Source organism: Thamnophis sirtalis, unplaced genomic scaffold (genome assembly GCF_051295495.1).
Source record: "Thamnophis sirtalis isolate CommonGarterSnake01/CBP01778 unplaced genomic scaffold, rThaSir2_p1.2 scaffold_11, whole genome shotgun sequence".
Classification (NCBI taxonomy): Eukaryota; Metazoa; Chordata; class Lepidosauria; order Squamata; family Natricidae; genus Thamnophis; species Thamnophis sirtalis.
The window spans coordinates 23,429,829-23,449,179 of record NW_028261391.1 but is presented as its reverse complement, the minus strand read 5'-3'; the positions used below and the strand labels follow the sequence as shown (position 1 = coordinate 23,449,179).

At 35.6% G+C, this 19,351-nt stretch overlaps 1 protein-coding gene across 3 annotated transcripts in view; it reads left to right on the top strand.

The window, feature by feature from the left end:
• The window catches only part of LEKR1 (leucine, glutamate and lysine rich 1), an 80,949-nt gene that overhangs the window by 49,210 nt on the left and 12,388 nt on the right, over window positions 1-19,351 (top strand). For all 3 annotated transcript variants that reach the window (XM_087725330.1, XM_014057150.2, XM_014057151.2), the window contains exons 4-9: window positions 745-864; window positions 1,579-1,754; window positions 3,821-4,006; window positions 14,542-14,623; window positions 17,101-17,178; window positions 17,612-17,815. In XM_087725330.1, the coding sequence (XP_087581456.1) occupies window positions 745-864; window positions 1,579-1,754; window positions 3,821-4,006; window positions 14,542-14,623; window positions 17,101-17,178; window positions 17,612-17,815 (846 nt within the window). The remainder of the gene's footprint in view (window positions 1-744; window positions 865-1,578; window positions 1,755-3,820; window positions 4,007-14,541; window positions 14,624-17,100; window positions 17,179-17,611; window positions 17,816-19,351) is intronic.

Here is a 19,351-nt window from a genome sequence, read left to right as displayed (position 1 = left end):
CATATGTTTTTCTAAAGGAATAAAAAGCTATCATATCATTTGATTATTTAAAAATGCTGATAATTGATTAAATGTATTAAGAATAAAATATGTTAATAGGATAGGACACCAAGTTAAATTGGTGATATTTTTTTAAAAAAATGGTAAAGCATATATTAAGAAATTCTGAAATCTTGGGGTACAAAACTTATTAAATATAATGGAGCCAAATATATATCCAAGGAACATACTGTATTCATTTACTAGGACTGGTGTCAACTGGTGTCAACTGTCAACAGGCTTCATCCCATGAAATACTTTTAACAATCTCAGAAATTGGAAATGGATGAATAACTATGTACCAATATTACATAGCAATCTCTAATGTCTGGAGTACCTACAAATTGGAATTGAGCCAGTTGGTTGTGCTCTGCAAATGATTCTGTCATTTTGATTTACCCTGCAATAAGGAACTAGTTATGCTCCAGTTTTTATAACATGCTTTGCACATATGTAAAATATTTAATTTACAAGCACGTTAACAATTCTGTGCAAATAAATGCTCAAAATGAAACCCCCCTCAATTTTCTTCATTTAGCAAGATGAAGGAATTCCCTGACCCTCTTGTTAAGGATAGGTAGTCTTAACTATGAAAAAGAGGCTTTTCTTGAACAGAAGGGTATATGGGATCTAAGGCAGGAATTAATGAGACTAATTATTATATTTTTAGGCAAAGGATAATACTATATATTTTATTTCTTTCAGAATAAAAGAATTAGTTACAGAACTTGAAAATAAGGAAACTGCAATAGAGAATTTAAACAAACAGTTGAGAAGCTTTCACAAAGAAAAGGAAGATATATGGAGACAATCACAATTGGTCCAGTAAGAATTCCCACATGAGGTGGTTTGGGGAGGGTGGATTTATTTTCTAGTAAAATTGTATTTCTGTCTCCCTGTCATTTACTTGAAAAATCTGTTTTCTTGGTAGGTTTTAAAGCTGTATTAAAAAAATATAGTAGTATGTTTAAGGAAATAATGTGTAAATGCAGGTTTATTGACCAAATCAATGGCTTGATGTTTTAAGAATGTGTAGGCAAGACCTTGACTTAGCAATAGTTCTAATGGTTCATACCATAAGCATACCCCCTAAGTATTTACCGCACTGAATCTCATAGATCAGGGGTGAACTGGCTCTGGTCCGTGGCATGCCAGAAACTGGTCTGTGGAAACAAGTGAAGCCTTATCTGCAGGATGCAGGCAGCATGCAAAACCACACCCTCTTTGGTCCGCGGAAAAACTTCTCCATGGAATTGGTCCCTGGTGCCCAAAAGGTTGGGGGTCGCTGCCATAGATGATTGTATTTTCTTCTCTTTTATGCCAACTTGAAAAGGAGATAAGTCTTCATTGAAACTCTAACAACAGGCATTTCTTTTGCTACTTAAGTATTTATCTGAACTTGTGTTTTTGACTGTATTAGAAAATTATTTTCCTTACATTAAAATTGATTTAAATATTGATTTAACCTTTCAAATGGATCTCTTCTAAATATTATTTTGATTTTAAAATCATAACCATTTTTTCTTTCTTTTTTGGCAGGAAAACATTGCAACGACATAAATTTATCCTAAGAATAGCCTTTAATATTATTCCCTTTATCAGGGAAGAGCTAAAGAAGTTTAAAGAAGAAACATCTGTTTTTTTCAAAGAATGGATTTCACTAAAAGGAGAAATAATTTTACAACTAAATACCATTAATAAAATACGACTGGCAGGTAGATTATCAAAGCAAAACTTTTCCTAGCAGGTTTAGACTGTTTATAGATACCTTGTTCTCACTGAGATTTGTGGTTATGGTACTGTATAGTGTAGGTATTAGAAAAATATTTTCAGATCACATGTTGATGCAATTTATCCACATCAGTATATGATTCAGGACATAATTTCATTTTGGTCTACAGTTTTTCATTAATATGCACAGAAAAATGTTTCTTATGTAAAGTGCCACAAAATGCAAATAACAATGAAATATCACATATATAATATATTCCTAATAGGAAAATTGTTTTAAGAATAACCTGAAAAAAATAAATGTGCCAAATATTTTTCTGTGGATTTTTAAGATGCAAATTGATGTAGAGATAGAGGGATAAAATATAAGTTCTGAAAAATGGGAAACTAGTATAGAATATTTCTGTACATAAAAATATATATCAAAATAATGTTTACAAAATTATTCACAGAAAATTAGAACATGCACTTCTGGATATTGATTTTCCTATATGAGTGGAGTATTTTGCTTGGATAAGCCTGAATTTAAAATCCCCCTTACATGTTGAAGGTCATAGCATCCAGAGAATAGTTTAGCAAATCAGTTTAGCAAATCAGTGAAGCCTCAAAGAATATGTCACTTCCTGAGCTTCATAAAGTTTCCAGAATCCAAGTCCAGGAGTCAACTGCTCCATACTACTTGCTAAAAGTCATTGAATGTTTGTCCACTGATTTGTTTCTGCGTATTATAATGTCACATGACTTAAATAATATCCAACATAGAATATTTTCTGCTACAGAAGCACTCTTGCCAGCCTTCCCCTAAAGTCAGAGAGAGGAAGGGTCATGGAATTAGGAAAGTATAGGAATGTGTTTGGATTTTTCTGACATTTGAAAAACTAGTATGGAAAGACTGAATAGCATTTGGGCTAACAGGGTATAAATTTAGACCTGTTTTCTCTTTACTTCCTCCACATTTCAGTTTTAAAGGAGATTTGTTCTGAATATTGAGTCACATTAAAGAATCCACAATTGTGTGCCTCTCTGTATAAAGGACTGTTTTGAAACAAAGTTCAGATAAATTATTATCCACTCTTGTCTCAATTAATGTAAATAAAAGCAAAATTGGATCTAGAACTTACGGGTCCCTGGTTTCTAATCTGATACTACAACTACTACACAAAACTGTCTTTCAAATATATAATTTATATAATTTCCTAAAAAGTACTAGTGAAAATAAATGATGAAATATTGAAAACAAACAATCTGAATAGAAAGCAATGACAAATCACGTTACTGTCAAGAAAACAGTATGGAGTCATTTTACTCAATAAAAGTCAAGTTTGACTTGAGGAAAAGTTAATTTTATAGTATTTCTGGGGGAAAAATGGATATACATATGTGAATGTTAACTTACATTTTTCCCAAGACAGTAACATACACTTTAGCATAAAGTGAATACTATTAGGAGATACATTTGATCATTACCTAGGTATTAGAGTGCAGGGTGAATTAATCAAGTTGGCAAAGTCTTTACAGGAATTTTATCAACAGTATATTGCTTGTAATATTTAGCTTTTCACTATGAATTAAAGATTTGAATAATAACAGAACAACAAGTTAGAAGAGACCTTGGAGATAGAATAGAATAGAATAGAATAGCAGAGTTGGAAGGGACTTTGGAGGTCTTCTAGTCCAACCTGCTGCTCAAACAGGAGACACTCTACCATTACAGACAAATGGCTGTCCATCTCCTTCTTAAAACCTGTAGTTATGAAGCTCCCACAACTTCTGAAGGGAAGCCATTCCACTAATTGTTCTCACTGTCAAAAAATGTCTCTTTTTTTTCTAGGAGTAAATCCATTCTTTTAGTTTGTATCAATTAACTAGATAGCAAGTTGAAATAATACTAGTATCTTAATAACTACAGATACCCACCCTGTTTTCTTATAGACTAGTATAGCAACAAATAAATATATTTTTGGATGATATAATCAGAGTACATAAATGTTATAAAAGTTGTAGTTATGGATACAACAATATTTTTATCCTGGCCTTTGTCACATTTCAGAAGTGTACAGTTTGAACCAAACCTTAGGTGAGTGTCAAAGGAAAAATCTAATCCTTCAAAAAGAGATGGAACACCTAAGACTAAAGTCCGATGCAGCTGCACTGGAAGCTAAGCAACTTCAGGCTTCTCTTTCACGGGAGAATGAATTACAAAATAAATGTAATGAATTACAAAAGAAAATGCAAGGTAAGATGTTAATTTTTTTAAAGTGAAGAACAGTATGTTTTGAATACATGTATTATTGTGGTAGACGTTGTATAATGGAAGTAATGGGTAACATTTCCTACTATGTGCATAAATGTACATGACCTACTGATTCACGCAATCTCTCCATCAACATATTTTTGCATAGCTTTAATGAAAGCAGTTACTTTCACTTTTAAAGTACCCAAAGTTCACATTTATACCCCCACATGAACGATAGTTTCTTCTAGTTTGAACAATCCATGGTTGAATTATATTTTCAGATTCTGCCTTATTTTAAAATCACAATTCCCAACTTGTCACCAGAGTGCAATCTCCAAAGCAGAAACTTAACGCTTCTTTTCTCACAGCAATATAAGAGGAAAGAAGAAAAGTCCAGCCAATAGTTCCCGCATAAAGTGGGAAAACGTGGTCATTCATTACATCTGAAGGCACTCAAACAACCATTAAAGCTGAGTTCATATTTGTCTTTTACTAATTTCTCTGTGTTGTACACATATATGCTTCTTTCCTTTGAAAGTTAGTGGGCAGTTTTTTCCTTAATAAATGCCAGAGTTGCAAAATGATATTTATACACTCACCCGCTTCATCTTATTTCTCAAAAAAGGGATGTAGGGCCTTGAAAGGGATTATAAAGAGATCTAAAACCTCTTTTAGGAGATATGTAAATAATATTTGTATTGTATTTTTGTGGATCTCAGATGATTTATTTGCAAAGAGTAAGCAGTAGATGAAAAAAGTGTACAGTAGTGTAAAGACTGAAACAGCTCCTACTGACAAACACATCCATGAACACCGACTAGCAGTCAGAAGACTCTTTAATTTTAATACAGATGGACAGACTTAACCATAATTTCAACTGGGAACCTGTGACTGTACTAGACCAAGCCAAGTCTAAAAACTTTAGATAATTCCTGGAAGCCTGGCACTCTGAAAAATTGGCCAGCAATAGACATAAACAACATCTACATACTGTGCAAAAAAGACAATCAACAAGTTAAAAAAGAAACAAAGACCAAAACACCTCCCCACTAGCATGGACTCTAGGGTTCAAGTCATTTTTTTTGCCCTAGCCTCGTGTCTAGATTATTATCACCTTTCCCATTATTTTGGTTTTTAGTGTACTGAATGGGTCCTTGACATTATAGAAGATAAAATGAATCCAAATGAAAGATCTATGCAATATCATTCTACCATCTCCTTCAGCAACCTTAACCTTACTTTGACCATTTTCTATTTTATGGGGGGGCTGCTGCAGTACAGGAATTGGCAAAACCTATTGACCTTGGCTAATTGCCCCAACCCTAATCATGTTAGACCTGTTCAGTACTTTGGTAGGAGACAATCAAGTGTGTAGGTTAGACTGGGGAACTAATGAAATATTATGGGGAAATACTATGGTTTTATTTATGTATGTTTTTAATTTGTGAAGCTACTTGCTCACCATCAACTCATGTGACTTACTCAGAATTAAAAATAGTTTAAAAATTGAAGAAGAACAATCCTACCGAGGAAAACAAACTTAGTCAATTACATTAATTACATAGCAAATTCTTATATCACTTAATAGACTATATATTAAGGAGAGAGAGATTTTGTTCACAAGGTCAGGCACAGAGAAGGCACACCTCCTCGGTCTTTCAGATGACATTGTTTTATTGACAGGATCTGGAGAATGCCAACTCCTTCAGATTTTATTAACAATTGGAGAAAGACTCTTCTGTAAATAGCTTAGTGACCACAAATGTCCATGTGAGAATTTGAGCTTAATTTAAGATAATCTTTATCTTCCTGCTGCTTAGTTTAAGCTGCCACTTGTTTGCAAATATGGCAATAATGCCCTTGAGACAGTACTTCCATACAGAAAATGTGTGCGACTAGATTCAGATCCATGTTCCTGAATATCTACTTTTTGAAAAAAAAAATCCTAAGTAGAAAGCTATGTAATCCCATAACATTTGGACATTGCGACCAGATTTTAAAAAGAATGAAAGCTGAGGTTTCGAACAAAGTCAAACTATACTTGGGTGATCACTTTTTAAAAAAACCTGAGTCATCTTGTAATAAAATAAATACACTTCATCTTAAAGTGTTGTGACTTCTTTTCATTCCAGAATGGTATTTTTCTTCTCCAGTTTTCTTGTGTGGTTAATGTTCCCATAAAAATATGGAGAATTCCACCCCACATAAAAGAAACACGAAAAGATGGATAAGTTATTCCGTTTCCTCCACTTCCCACCCAACCTATTTTATTATTGCACCATAAAAAAGTATTCCATAACCCATGTCCAGTTCCAAATGTGTTCTGCTCTCATTAATGCCTTATGACATTATGGAACAAGTAATTCAAAGATTTTGGATTTAACTGAAGGTTGTCACATTTTTTTATTCCTATGATATCCCACTATTCTTTGAAGTTTTAGCAGTTAACTAGGAAGTAAATCCCAAAATCTAGCTTGTATTTTAATGAATGAAAGCTATGAGTAATTCTGTAGGCAGATTCTAATAATTACATTCCATTAAACTTATCAATGTACTAAGTAATAGGCCATTGCATTATGAGTTTTGGCTGACAAGCTGAAAATCAAGATGTACTACTTGTTCCCACTGAAATAATTTTAAAATTTCAAGCATGAAAAAACTTGTTTTTTTTCCTAATCTGCCTCTCCCTTCTTTGAGGTCAGTATGACCAGAAAATTAGTAAAATGAATTTCTGTTTTCCCTCAGAAAGAGCTCAATGTTCTCCTATTTTCAGTAAATAGAAAGATACTATGACCAGCAGTGGAGCAATTAATAATAATAATAATAAAATAAACAGAATACCTTTTGAAAAGAAAAAAAGGGCCAACAATCCCAAATGTATTTTATCCACTCATGGGCAAAATATATTTTAATTTGTCTGTAAAGTGAAGTTTAACTTCAAAATGATTTGCTTCTACTGGAGATGCTAGAAGAATTAAAAGATGTGAACAAGAAGTATTATTCCTTGTTAAAAAAAAGTGCTCCCACTATTTCAGTCAATTTAGTTATAATTGGATAATTCTTTTGTATGGACAATGGATAATTCTTTTGTATAATTTTGTATCATTCTGAAATGATGAAAATTAGATCTTGACTGTCAGTCTGAATACTTTTTCGGATATTTGAAACATGTTATCATGCCCAAACTCAGTGCACTGTTTTCAAAATTAAGCATTCCCAATTCATTTTAATCTTTTTTGGATTATTCTTACTGCCTTTATTTGACCTAGTTGGTCCATGCAGCTGAAAATACATTTTTATCATGGTTCCGAAGGAAGCTTCAAATTGGATAAAGCCAAAAATTGCATTTTCCTTCACACTGTTGACTTATGTTTATGTTATGAACAACTTCAGTTCTAAGTTCCTTTTTGCATTTTCTATTACAAAGCCAAGAATTCCTCATCCCAGAGCTGTACATTATAGTTGTATTTATATTCTGCCTTTATTATTTTTACAAATAACTTAAGGCAGTAAACATATTCACCTCTTCCTCCTCTTTTTCCCACAACAACAACCCTGTGAAGTAAGTTGAACTAAAAGATAGTGACTGTCCCAAGATCACCCAGCTGGGCCTCCATGACTATGGCAGGACTAGAACTCAGTCTTCTGTTTCCTAGCCTGGTGCCTTAACCACCACACCAAACTGACTTTACTGGCTTTTGAGTTGAGATTTTTAAATTTATTTCGAATAAACTTTATTATACCATGTTTTCCCAAAAATAAGACAGGGTCTTATTTTCTTTTGATCCCCGAAATAAGTGCTTGGCCTTATTTTCGGGGAGGTCTTATTATTTTTGAGTTGCAGAAGGCGGGAGCATAGTCATATCATGGCTGCTGCTGTGTTGCAGTAGTTTTGGGGAGGGCTTATTTTAGCACAAATGCTCAAAACCCTGATAGGATTTATTATACAGGGAGGTCTTATTTTCAGGAAATGGTATTTTTTCACTTTCTAGATTACTGAAAACATGTTGAAATTTGTTACCATCTGCTAATGTTTAAATTGTCTCACCTACGTTTCTGTGACTTAAACATTGAGATTATCCTTCTACCTCTTTATTTGGGAGTTGAAGTATATATATAGTAAGTTTAGTCTAAGACATGTCCTTAGCAAATACTTCTAGTATTCACTATTTTCGAAGTATTTGCACATTGTAAGCATGCTTCAGTGGTGGGTTTCAAAATTTTTTGGAACCTCTTCTGTAGGTGTGGCCTGCTTTCCGGGTCCACTGGTGGAACCTCTTCTAACCGGTTCAGTAGATTTGACGAACCGGTTCTACCGAATAGGTGCGAACTGGTAGGAACCCACCTCTGGCATGCTTGTTTGACTAATTGTTATCTGGCTTCTTGGGCCCTCCTTTTTCTGATTTGATGATATATATCTTCCTCCATTTGTCTGCAGCATCTCTATAATAGTTAAGAGAATAGCATTAATGTAATACATTGACCTGCCTAGTCTAGCCCAGGGGTATCAAACTCGATTTCATTGAGAGCTGCATCAGGGTTGTGTTTGACCTCAGGGGGCCAGGGTGTGCAGGGCCATTTCAACGTAACTCATGTCGGGGGTGCCTGTGGTGGCCCGAGCACTCTGCCAGCAAAAACAGGCTCCTGAGCTCCATTTTCAGCTGCCAGTGAAAATGGAGCTCAGGAGAGCCATATGTGGCCCTTGCAAGCTCCATTTTTTTGCTGCGACAGCCTCCTGCAACGCTCTAACAGCAAAAATGGAGCTCGAGAAAGCCGTGTGCAGCCCTTCCGAGTTCTGTTTCTGCTGGCAGAGACACCATGGGCCAGTTCTATTTCTATGGCAGCCCCGGGGGCTAGGTCTAAGCACCCTGTGGGCCAGAACTGGTCCCCAGGCCTTGAGTTTGACACCCCTGGTCTAGCCTATCCTACCTGGGCCAGTAAAGGGGGTCTACTGCAGATGCCATTGGTCAAAGAACTCCAACTATCGGAATCCAAAAGAAGAACCTTTTCTGCCATAGCACCCACCCATCCTGCCCTTCAGGGTAAGATCTGCTCCAGAGGTGGGTTCCTACCAGTTCGCACCAGTTCGGTAGAACCGGTTCGTCAAATCTACCGAACCGGTTAGAAGAGGTTCCACCAGTGGACCCGGAAAGCAGGCCACACTTACAGAAGAGGTTCCAAAATTTTTTGAAACCCACCACTCACACACACACACACACACACACACACACACACACACACAGACAGACAGACTCACACATAGAGAGAAAGAGAAAGAAAGGAAGAAGTAAATAAATAAAAAAAGAAAAAAGAAAGAAAAAGTGAGAGATGAAAGAAAAAAAGGAAAAAGGGAGAGAGAGACAAGAGGAAGGAAAAAGAGAGATAGAGAGAGAGAGAGAGAGAGAGAGAGAGAGAGAGAGAGAGAGAGAAAGAAAACACATGGCCGGCAAGCCACTCCTACCATGTCACATGGCCAGCAAGCCACTCCCACAAAGGTGGCCACACCCACAGAGTAGGTTCGAAAATTTTTTGAAACCCGCCACTGATCTGCTCCCAACCTCCTATCCTAAGAGGTTGCGGATCCAAAGGGAGAGTTCAACTCTGGAGGTGGCTGTTAAATCGATAGCAGACTCCACCTCCCCACCCCCTGCTCTCTGCTCCCCACTCATCTTTTTAAAAAAATTACCAGTAATCGTATTCATGTATTTTCTTTGTTTTCTTTTCCTTGATTATTTTCTTGTTCTATTTTATTTTCTCTTTGTTTAAACTTCCTTTTAATATCTTCATTGTTTAATGGTTGTGACCTATCTAGGGTGTCCCCATGGCAAGATAGGCGGCAAATAAATTTATTAAAAAGAAAGCAAAGGTAGTCCCAATAATAATAGGTGCCTTGAGTGCAATCCCAAAACAACTGGAACATCACTTGAACTCCATCAGCATTGACAAAGTCACCATCAGTCAGTTGCAAAAAGTGGCTTTACTCAGAACAGCTTCCATCCTGCAACAATATCTGTAACACCATCAAACATCTAAATCTGTCTATGCCAGGTCGTTGGAAAGGACTCGATAGAAGGATTAAACTGCCAAATCGAGACTGAACATCTGGCTGACTGTACGATGAGCCATAATAATATAGATGCATAATTATAGCCTTTCTCAACCTGCCTCTTTCTAGTTATGTAGATACAGCTCTAAGACACTGAGGATTATGGGCATTGGAATTCCAATACATGTGGAGAGTATCACTTTAGGCAAAGTTAGAATTTGTGGAAACTGTCAGTATAAGCAAACGTAGAAGCGCTTGTGGGATTTGCAATACTAGAGGCTTTAGGTTATTTAAATTTTATTACTGTGCAATTTTAAGAAAGGTCATCAATGTATTTTTATTGCACAACTTAAAACACTTAATTTTCTTATGTTTGACAAAATCTGATGACACATTAATTCTTCCACTTGGATTATCTGTTATGTCACATTGAAACAATTATTGAAATGAGCACGGAAATCTTTTTTATATAACTGCTCTTTACATGTTGAATTCAATTTCTTCATAAATGTGGTTTACCGAGGAGGTCAGCATTTTGATGTAAAAAGAGTTCTTTTAAAATTATTTTTACATTTGATGTGATTGTGTGGCATCCGTAATAACTCTCCCATGCCTGTAGCAAAAGGGTCACTGTGACCAGCTATGGTATAGATGTTGACAGTACATTTTTGACATGATCTAAAGTTGTGCTTTTTGTCATTGTCAGATCTTTTAGGTAGGTACTCTATAAAGAATGCCAGGAGGGATTAAATTAATGTAACTTAATACACTGTATAGACATAAAAATCATTTTAACATATGTAAAAAGTAATTGAAGACATGGTTCTTCCCTTGGGTATGGGTCAATATGGGAGGTGAACATAACAGTTTTTTTATTTTATTTTATAGAGATGGTACTGTTATTGCACTGATGGTTTGGTAGAGTTTTAGTCTTGTGGTTTTATTATTGTGCGTTGTTGACCACCTAGGTTTATTTTATATAATAAAAATGTGCTTAAATAAGCCAGGCTTCAATATTTTTTGGATAGGAACTACTACCGGTAGAGAATGTCAGGACTGTTGACTAGACTGAGAAGTTTAAAAAAAAACATTGTTGAAGAATGTATAAATAAATCCATTTCTGACTGTTGCTCAGAATTAAACAGATATGTGTGCATGAAGAGGGATGTGGTAGCTCAGTGGCTAGGACGCTGAGCTTGTCGATCAGAAAGGTTGGCAGTTTGGCAGTTCGAATCCCTAGCGCTGTGTAATGGAATGAGCTCCTGTTACTTGTCCCAGCTTCTGCCAACCTAGCAATTCAAAAGCACGTAAAAATGCAAATAGAAAAATAAGGTACACCTTTGGTGGGAAGGTATCAGCGTTCTGTTTACCTTCGGCATTTAGTCATGCCGGCCATATGACCACGGAGATGTCTTCAGACAGTGCTGGCTCTTCAACTTTGAAATGGAGATGAGCACCTCCCCCTAGAATCGGGAACGACTAGCACGTATGTGCGAGGGGAACTTTTACCATTATGTCCATGAAGAACCAGGAATCATCCTTGATTTGAAGACGACAGATGAATGTAGATTAGAGCCTGAATAGGAAGGAGTAGGAAGAGGAGAAGGTGGAGAAGGAGGGAACAAAGGGGAAAAAAGAATAATATGGATGGTGGTGGAGAAATGTAGAGCAAAAAATATTATAATGACAGAGGTATAACCCTTTATCCTCTTATAACTCAGTTCCAAATTTCCCTATTCTGTAAAAAGGATTTCACAGTTGCTTATTGTCACAGTTTGTAAATATCCACAAGAGTAAGGTAATTGGTTTAGAATAACAACAGCAAGCACTGCTTGAAAAAGCATTTTTGTTTTGATTTCAGGCAATGTGTGAGAATATAATTCTAGAATATCTCTATTAAAGTAGATATTAGACATCTAGTTCAGTATTTTGGATTATTCAGTGACCAATCAAGCAGATTTGGGGGATTTCCACATTTTCTTCATTGAAACGGAATTGTGATAGTGATATTTCACCAACTGACAAATAATATTGAAGATTGATTTTTCTATTCGCCACTATTGAAGAAGACCCAATTTCTTTCAGTTCTGAATCAGATTATCTTAAAATATACACCACTGCATTTTGATTTTAAACCCGCAATTTGGCGAGAGCTGGAAGTTTCTTCTTATTGCTTTTGGCTCTCGGGCAGTGATATTTCTACAGAACTGGTTCATGACATAATCATGAATAGAAGGATGGTAAGCTTTTTCTGTTGCTTCTCAGTATTTATTTATTATATTTATATGGCCACCCATTTCATGCAATGTGACTCTGAGTGGCACACAAAACAATCATAAAGTTGTTCAAAACATTCAAAAGTAGAAAGAATTAATATTGTTGTAAAAGGCTAAGAGAAGGCATCAGGTTTTAAACAACAGAGCCATCTTATCAAATTACTTGTGTTTCCCACTACTTGTCTTGGCACAAGTGAGCTTTAAGGGATTTTCTTCAGAGGGTCAGCTGACTCGATACCAGGGTTGAGATCAAAGAGTTGGAACATGAAACCTGTAAGACACTGGGCCCATAAACCGCCATTTAAGGTGTGTGACCTCTGATTAAAGTTAATGAACTTATCAATACTAACCTTTATTGATAGGCTACTCAATTTATCTAGTGACTTTATAAAGTCTTCTAAATTGGTGCCCATTACCAAATTTGCTGGCAGTGAATTCCATAGTTATGATTTCTGAAAATAAATGCTTCGTTTATCAGTTCTGAATCTCCCTGCATTTGGAGAGGCATCCTTTATCCTTCCCAGTTATTTTGGTTGCCATTTTCTGCACAGTAATTTTCTTTGTCTTTCTACTACTATTGTTGATGTAGTTATTATAATATTTTTTTCTATAAAATCTGTTCTATATATTAAAATCCACCCAAAAGTAAAATATTTTCCCATTCAAGAACAAAGTATTTAAGCCTATATAAATTGTTTGCTAAGAAAGCTGCTTAATTTCTGGACTATTCAGCTCTCAAGTGTTTTTACTCTCTCTGTAAATGTCCTAGAACTGTGCCTTGACATTTTGGATGGTTTTGCATTTTTTATTTTACCTTGCAACATATTTTTATATTTTCTTGCAATAAAGATTGTCTTCATTTAAGCTCAATTCCTGGTGATTTCGTGGACATATATCCATGCAGAACTTTTGGCATCATTGCAGCAGTAATTTGCCATCCAGACTTTTTGTTTTTTTTTAAACTCCTACATTTGGTTTACACCCAAGGATTTCTTGGCAGTCTTCCATTCCAATGCTTTTTAGGTCTAATATTGCTTAGCCTTTCTGAGATCCACCAAGAACAACTAGGGACTGCCACTTGCTGAGTCACAATTAGTTGGAAAGATCTCAAACATGGGAAACAGCAAGTTTTAGAGATGTGCAGTCTAAGGCTTACAGAAGAATCTATTGATTACAGAATAAAAGAATTGGAAGGACTTTGGAGGTCTTCTAGCCCAACTTCCTGCAGGAAGGAAACCTATACCATTTCAGACCGATGACTGTCTAATTTCATCTTAAAAACATCCAGTGTTGGAGCACCCACAACTTCTAGAAGCAAGTCATTCTACTAATGAATTGTTCTAAGTGTCCGGAAATTTTTCCTTAGTTCTAGGTTACTTCTCTCCTTAATTAGTTTCCATCCATTGCTTCTTGTCCTGCCTTCAGGTGCTTTGGAGAATAGGTTGATCCCTCTTCTTTGTAGCAGCCCCTTAGATATTGGAACACTGCTATCAGGTCACCCATTATATGCACAGCAGGGAGCTAGAAGTAAGACCACTATGTAGCCATGTGTGCTGATATTTTATTTTCTCAATTTACTGTATGTATACAGTAATTTTCAGTAAATACTTGCAGAAGCCCACTGTAATTGTCAAATGTTTGTGTAAAACCATTTGTAAAACCAGTGATAATCAGTTTACAGAGTTTATCTTTTATGTAATTCATTTTCTTCTGATATCACTACCTAATGGTATCAAAAATACTTTTAATGCCTTGGAAATTCTAGAAAATTGCATCAATATAAAAAATTGGTCTGGGACATACCTGTTCCACAAATTACAATAAACCGTTCCTTATATTTTAAAACTCTTGATAAAATTAATCCAGAATGTTCCCAAAATCTGGAAGACCATCTGGTGCATTATTTTGAGAAGACATGGAGAAGGAAAGTAAAAGCCATGCCATACAACTGAATATCTGCTTCTATCTCCTACAAGAACTTTAGGAAGTATTTTGGATTATTTTTATTATATTGTACATTCACAATAAATTTTATGTTGTTTCTTATAATATTTTATAACTACAACATTAGCACAAATATGGGAAATAATTTTTATAAATAACTCATATTATAAAATATTAACTGCTATAATATATTGTAACTGACTTGAACTCTTGAGGCAGAAGGCATGGTTAAATTAATGAAAATGATAGACAATAATTTGTTGTTACAGATTTAACAGATGAAATACAGGCAACTGAACTCAAATTCCAGAAAGCTGCCGATGAAATTACATATTTTAAAGAATTAGTCATGTAAGACACTTCATTTTATTCATACACAATACCATTCTTTTTTGCTTAACAGCTTGTAATTACTTATTTAAGTGAATGATACAGTAATTAAAAAGTCAGAGTGTATCTTATGATTTATTATATTCTGCTTTTTTGTTTGAAAAGTATCACATGTGTAAGTATTCACACATATACATACCAATACCAAATCAAGCCAAGACCCAGCCTGTTTCCTTTAGTGGCCAACTGGATAGTTCCAGATAGTCCATTCACAGGACTTAAAGGCTTAAGATCTGTTTATCACTGTTTCCCAATAAGTGGGAAACCCCATAGTTTTCAGATAAGCAATAAAGACAAGATCCCTGTAATGCATTGGTGGAGAGAACAGTGTGACAATATTATTGACTAGTCCAATCAATTTTTTCTGTGAAAGTGGGAAAAGTGTAGAGGATTTTGAAAATTATAGTACTCATGATCAGGTAAGGTTAAAAGAAGCCTTTACAGGTAATCCTCACTTAACAATGGTAATTGGGGCTGGCAACTCCATTGGTAAGCAACACTGTTGTAAAAGTGTGATGTAATATGACAGTGCCAACTTATGATGGCAGTGGCAATTCCATCTGCCTTTGTTATACAAACCCACACAAGGTCAGACTGTCCCATCCTCGCATCATCGCCATTTGTGACTTCCAGCTGTCTTCTTCGTTGATTTTGCTTGTTAGAAGTGAAGGTTGCAAATGATGATCATGTGACAGCGAGATTCTGTGACTATCCTAACTGCAAGCCAGTTGCTAGCACCTGAATCAGGAACACTGCGAGGGTTGCAATTACAAGGAATGGGTACAGTGGTGGGTTGCAGGCAGTACGCCCTGGTACGGGCGTACCGAAGCCTGCCCGGAGCACCGGGTACCGTTCCGGTACGGTGCTCCAGAGGGCCCGCCCGAGCTCCTTACCTGTGCTTTAAGCCTTTTGCACATTTGCGCTTCCACGCATGCGCATGGTGCGTACGGCACCTGCGTGATACTCCACCGAGCAGCTGGAGCGTTGCAGAGGCTTGCAGAAGCGTCGCAGGCAAGTACGATGCGCATGCACCGCATGCATCCATGTGGATGACACCAGGGCCGTTCCAACCATACCGGTTGGAACGGAATCAGGAACCCATCACTGGGTGGTCCCTTTCTTCAGTGCTGTCATAACTTTGAATGATCACTGGATGAATGGTCGTGTAACAAGAACTATTTGTAGAATATCCTTTGGACGGTTCATTAACATTTTTGTATAGATAGTATATATCTATGTCGATTCACCTGGGCCAGAATCTACTACTAAATTGCATACAGGTAGTCCTTCACTTACGCTTCACTTCACTTAGCCATTGTTCAAAAAAGTGACTTATGATCTCGTACTTACAATGGCTACAGCATCCCATAGTCACAGTGGGCAATTGGCAACTTGCATGTATTTATGATGGTTGCAGCATCTTGGGGTCACATCACCATATGTGACCTTTTCAGTTCCTGGGGGGGGATGGAGATCCAGATTTGCTTTACAACTGCATGAATTGCAGCATGGCAAAAATGTTCATGAAATCAGGCATTCCCCACTTAACTGCTTTGTTTAACAATGGAAACTCTGGTTCCAATTGTGGTTGTAAGTCAAGGACCTGTCCTAAGCATCGGCTTTTCTGGCTTATTGGAGAATATCAGCTGATTCCTATTGAATGAGAACATGAGTCCAACTGGCAACTGGAGCAGTTCTCCAAAGGTTGTTTGGAAAAAAAGAGTCAAGAACCTACAAATAGAATCAGATAACAAAAAGAACCAATAGGGCTCTCTCTATCCCAGTCTTTACACACACACACACACACACACACACACACACACACACACACACATCTTAGATAATTTTCTGATTATACTGGTATCTTCTTTATCTGATTTATTGATGGGCTGTTTTATTGTAGCATGAATAAGCTATTACAGGGTACTATATATGTTAACTTTCTTGTTCGAAGTGTTATAACATCTACTGAGGTATTCTCTATCACATGTTATGTTTTTCCCCACTAAAAAGGAGAGGAATTTATTAAAGAACTTCTTTTCAAAAACCACTATGCCTATACTTTTCAAGCTTTTATAGTTTAATACTTATCCCTATTTTAGCTTTTATATACTTCTGCACAGTTCAAACAAAAGTGAAAACAAGCAGTTGGCATTTTTGTTTTGTTTGGATGTTAATATTGTCTAAACTCAGTTATTTACATAGTAGGATTTTGGTTTGAAAACCACCTAGTTAGTATATAGGATATACTGCTTGCTTGCACACATGGTGAGTTTTCTCATGCTGAAAGTATATATTAAAATAATAATTAGCTTTATTTATTGTTATTTTACTGAGGTTTAGAACGAGCAATAAAAAGTTAACCCATTTTATTACTAAAGTTCTCTTTATTTTTTTTAAAAAAAATAAAGTTAATAATTTAAAGTTCTGTATTGTAGAAAGAAATCAAAAGAATGTGAAGACCATCAGATGGAATTTCAAAAGTTGTCATCTGAAATTGGAATAGCTAAATCTCGGTATGAGTCATAATGGTTAAAATATATGAAATGCAGGTGGCGTTTATAACTTCTTCTACTTAAATAATTGTGTTCAGTTTCCTAGCACTTTTCATAATTGTTTTATATTGTATGAATTTTATTTATTTGTTACATTTTACTCTGCTTTTACATAGTTAAAAAATGCTAAACATACTGTAGAAGTTTATCTAATTTTCTTAAACTAGGTTCCTAGTCTCTGATCCTAACCTGTTTGTTATACTTCCTTTACTAATTTTCAATTTATTCAGATTATAAATCTGTTATAGAAAGCTCTATCTTCTCTTTGTACATTTAATCAACTTTTAAAAGTTTATTTTAATTACAAGGATTTGAATTATAAAGAGAGAGAGAGAATGAATGTGTGTCTGAATATTTCAGTTATTATATATATATATATTTGTTTTACATTTAGGTTTACACATATGGTGACAGAAAAAGAACAATCTTTACTTGCCTGCCAACAAATGTATCAACGTTTACAGGAAGAAACAATTGAGAAAGAAAAGAGGAAAGATAATTTTAAAAAACGAATAAAGATTGTGGAAAGTGAACTAGAAACAATCAACAAGCTTCTGAAACAGCGAGAGGAAGAAATAGCCATGCTTAAGCAAGACAGGTAATTAGAACTGTCTTGTCGTACCCAGAGATACAGGTGTAGATGTTTCCCCTAAGCTTTCTTTCCACATGCAGTACTCCGCACTCAAAATAAATAGTTGCATAGGTTGTTAGTGTGCAATAAAAGAATGTACAATCTCAAGCATACTTATACTCATCAGTGATTCCATTGAATTCCAAGCTCTGCATTGTATATACATAACCCATTACCAACCAAGAGTTATAACAAATAGTGGCTTTAATTGAAATTAATAAAGCTTCAGTACCATTCAGGTCAATGGAAGAGGTTAACAATTTTTTAAAATTCCATTTATTTTTATTGTGATGACTGAATGATTAATGTTCTCTGGTATGGCATACTTAGCTATTGTTATGGACATTGGAGTAATGAAAATGTCCAAACCATTTAATATATGTTATCTCCATTGACATTTCAACTTCTACCCAAATATTTGACAGAGGGCTGTATAGTAGATGTTGTCACTGCCTTTTACTCAGCAATGTTCAAGAGGTAGAGTTCAAATTGTCCCAGGCAGATGACTGAGCAATCATTGAAGAACCAAAACTGGGTTTCCCACAATTTCACTTGCTATTTAGCTGTGGCTATTTACTTATTTCCTTACCTACCTTACTAATTTGGATTCCCGTACTATTGAAAGGAGTTCACATGGAATTTCATATGAATTCAAGAGTAATATGAGATTTAAGCTTGGGGCGTGATGGCTCAGTGCTTAAAGATGTTGACATTGTCAGGTGGAAAGCTGTCAGCCTGGGTTCAAAACCCAAGCACTGGGTGAGCTCTCATTACTTGCCCCAGCTCCTGCCCACTCAGCAGTTTGAAAGCATGGAAATGTGAGTAGATAAATAGGTATCACTTTGGTGGGAAGGTAACAGTCTTCTATGAACCTCAGTGCATATTACATGTTGGCTACATGACCACAAAAATGTCTTTGGATAAGGCTGCCTCTCAAGGCTAAGAAATTGAGGTGAGCATCACCTCTTAGAGAGAGATTTTGTGAGATTTAAATGGTAGTTCTTATTTCATACTATAGACAATCATCACATTATATGAATTCTCTGCTACATTATGCCTCTGAAAGTAATGCATGCCTATCTATTTTTTTGGGGGGGCATAATAAATCATTATTTTATGATAAAAATAATTTTCTGTGTATTTTTCTAAATATGCTGTCCTATGGGAGATCTTTGCTGCTTTTTTCTGGTAAGTGGTATCATCAAACAGGCTTGCAAACAAATATCAAACATAATCCGCTAAGTTTAGTTGTATTACCTATGCAACAGGTTCAGCTTCCTAAGATTGCAACTTAATGTAATAATATTAGTGCATCGGGATTCTGCTTAATTCAGTTATGTTATGTAGCATGCCATCCTAATATGCATATGTTTGTATTTCAGTATATTACTTATCAAATGTCATTATCCACAATTTTAATAGGTCTTAGTGTGGTTTGCCTTGGTCTCCAATATTCTTTAATCCAAGAACATAAATAGGTTCTTAAGATTTATAATTATTGCT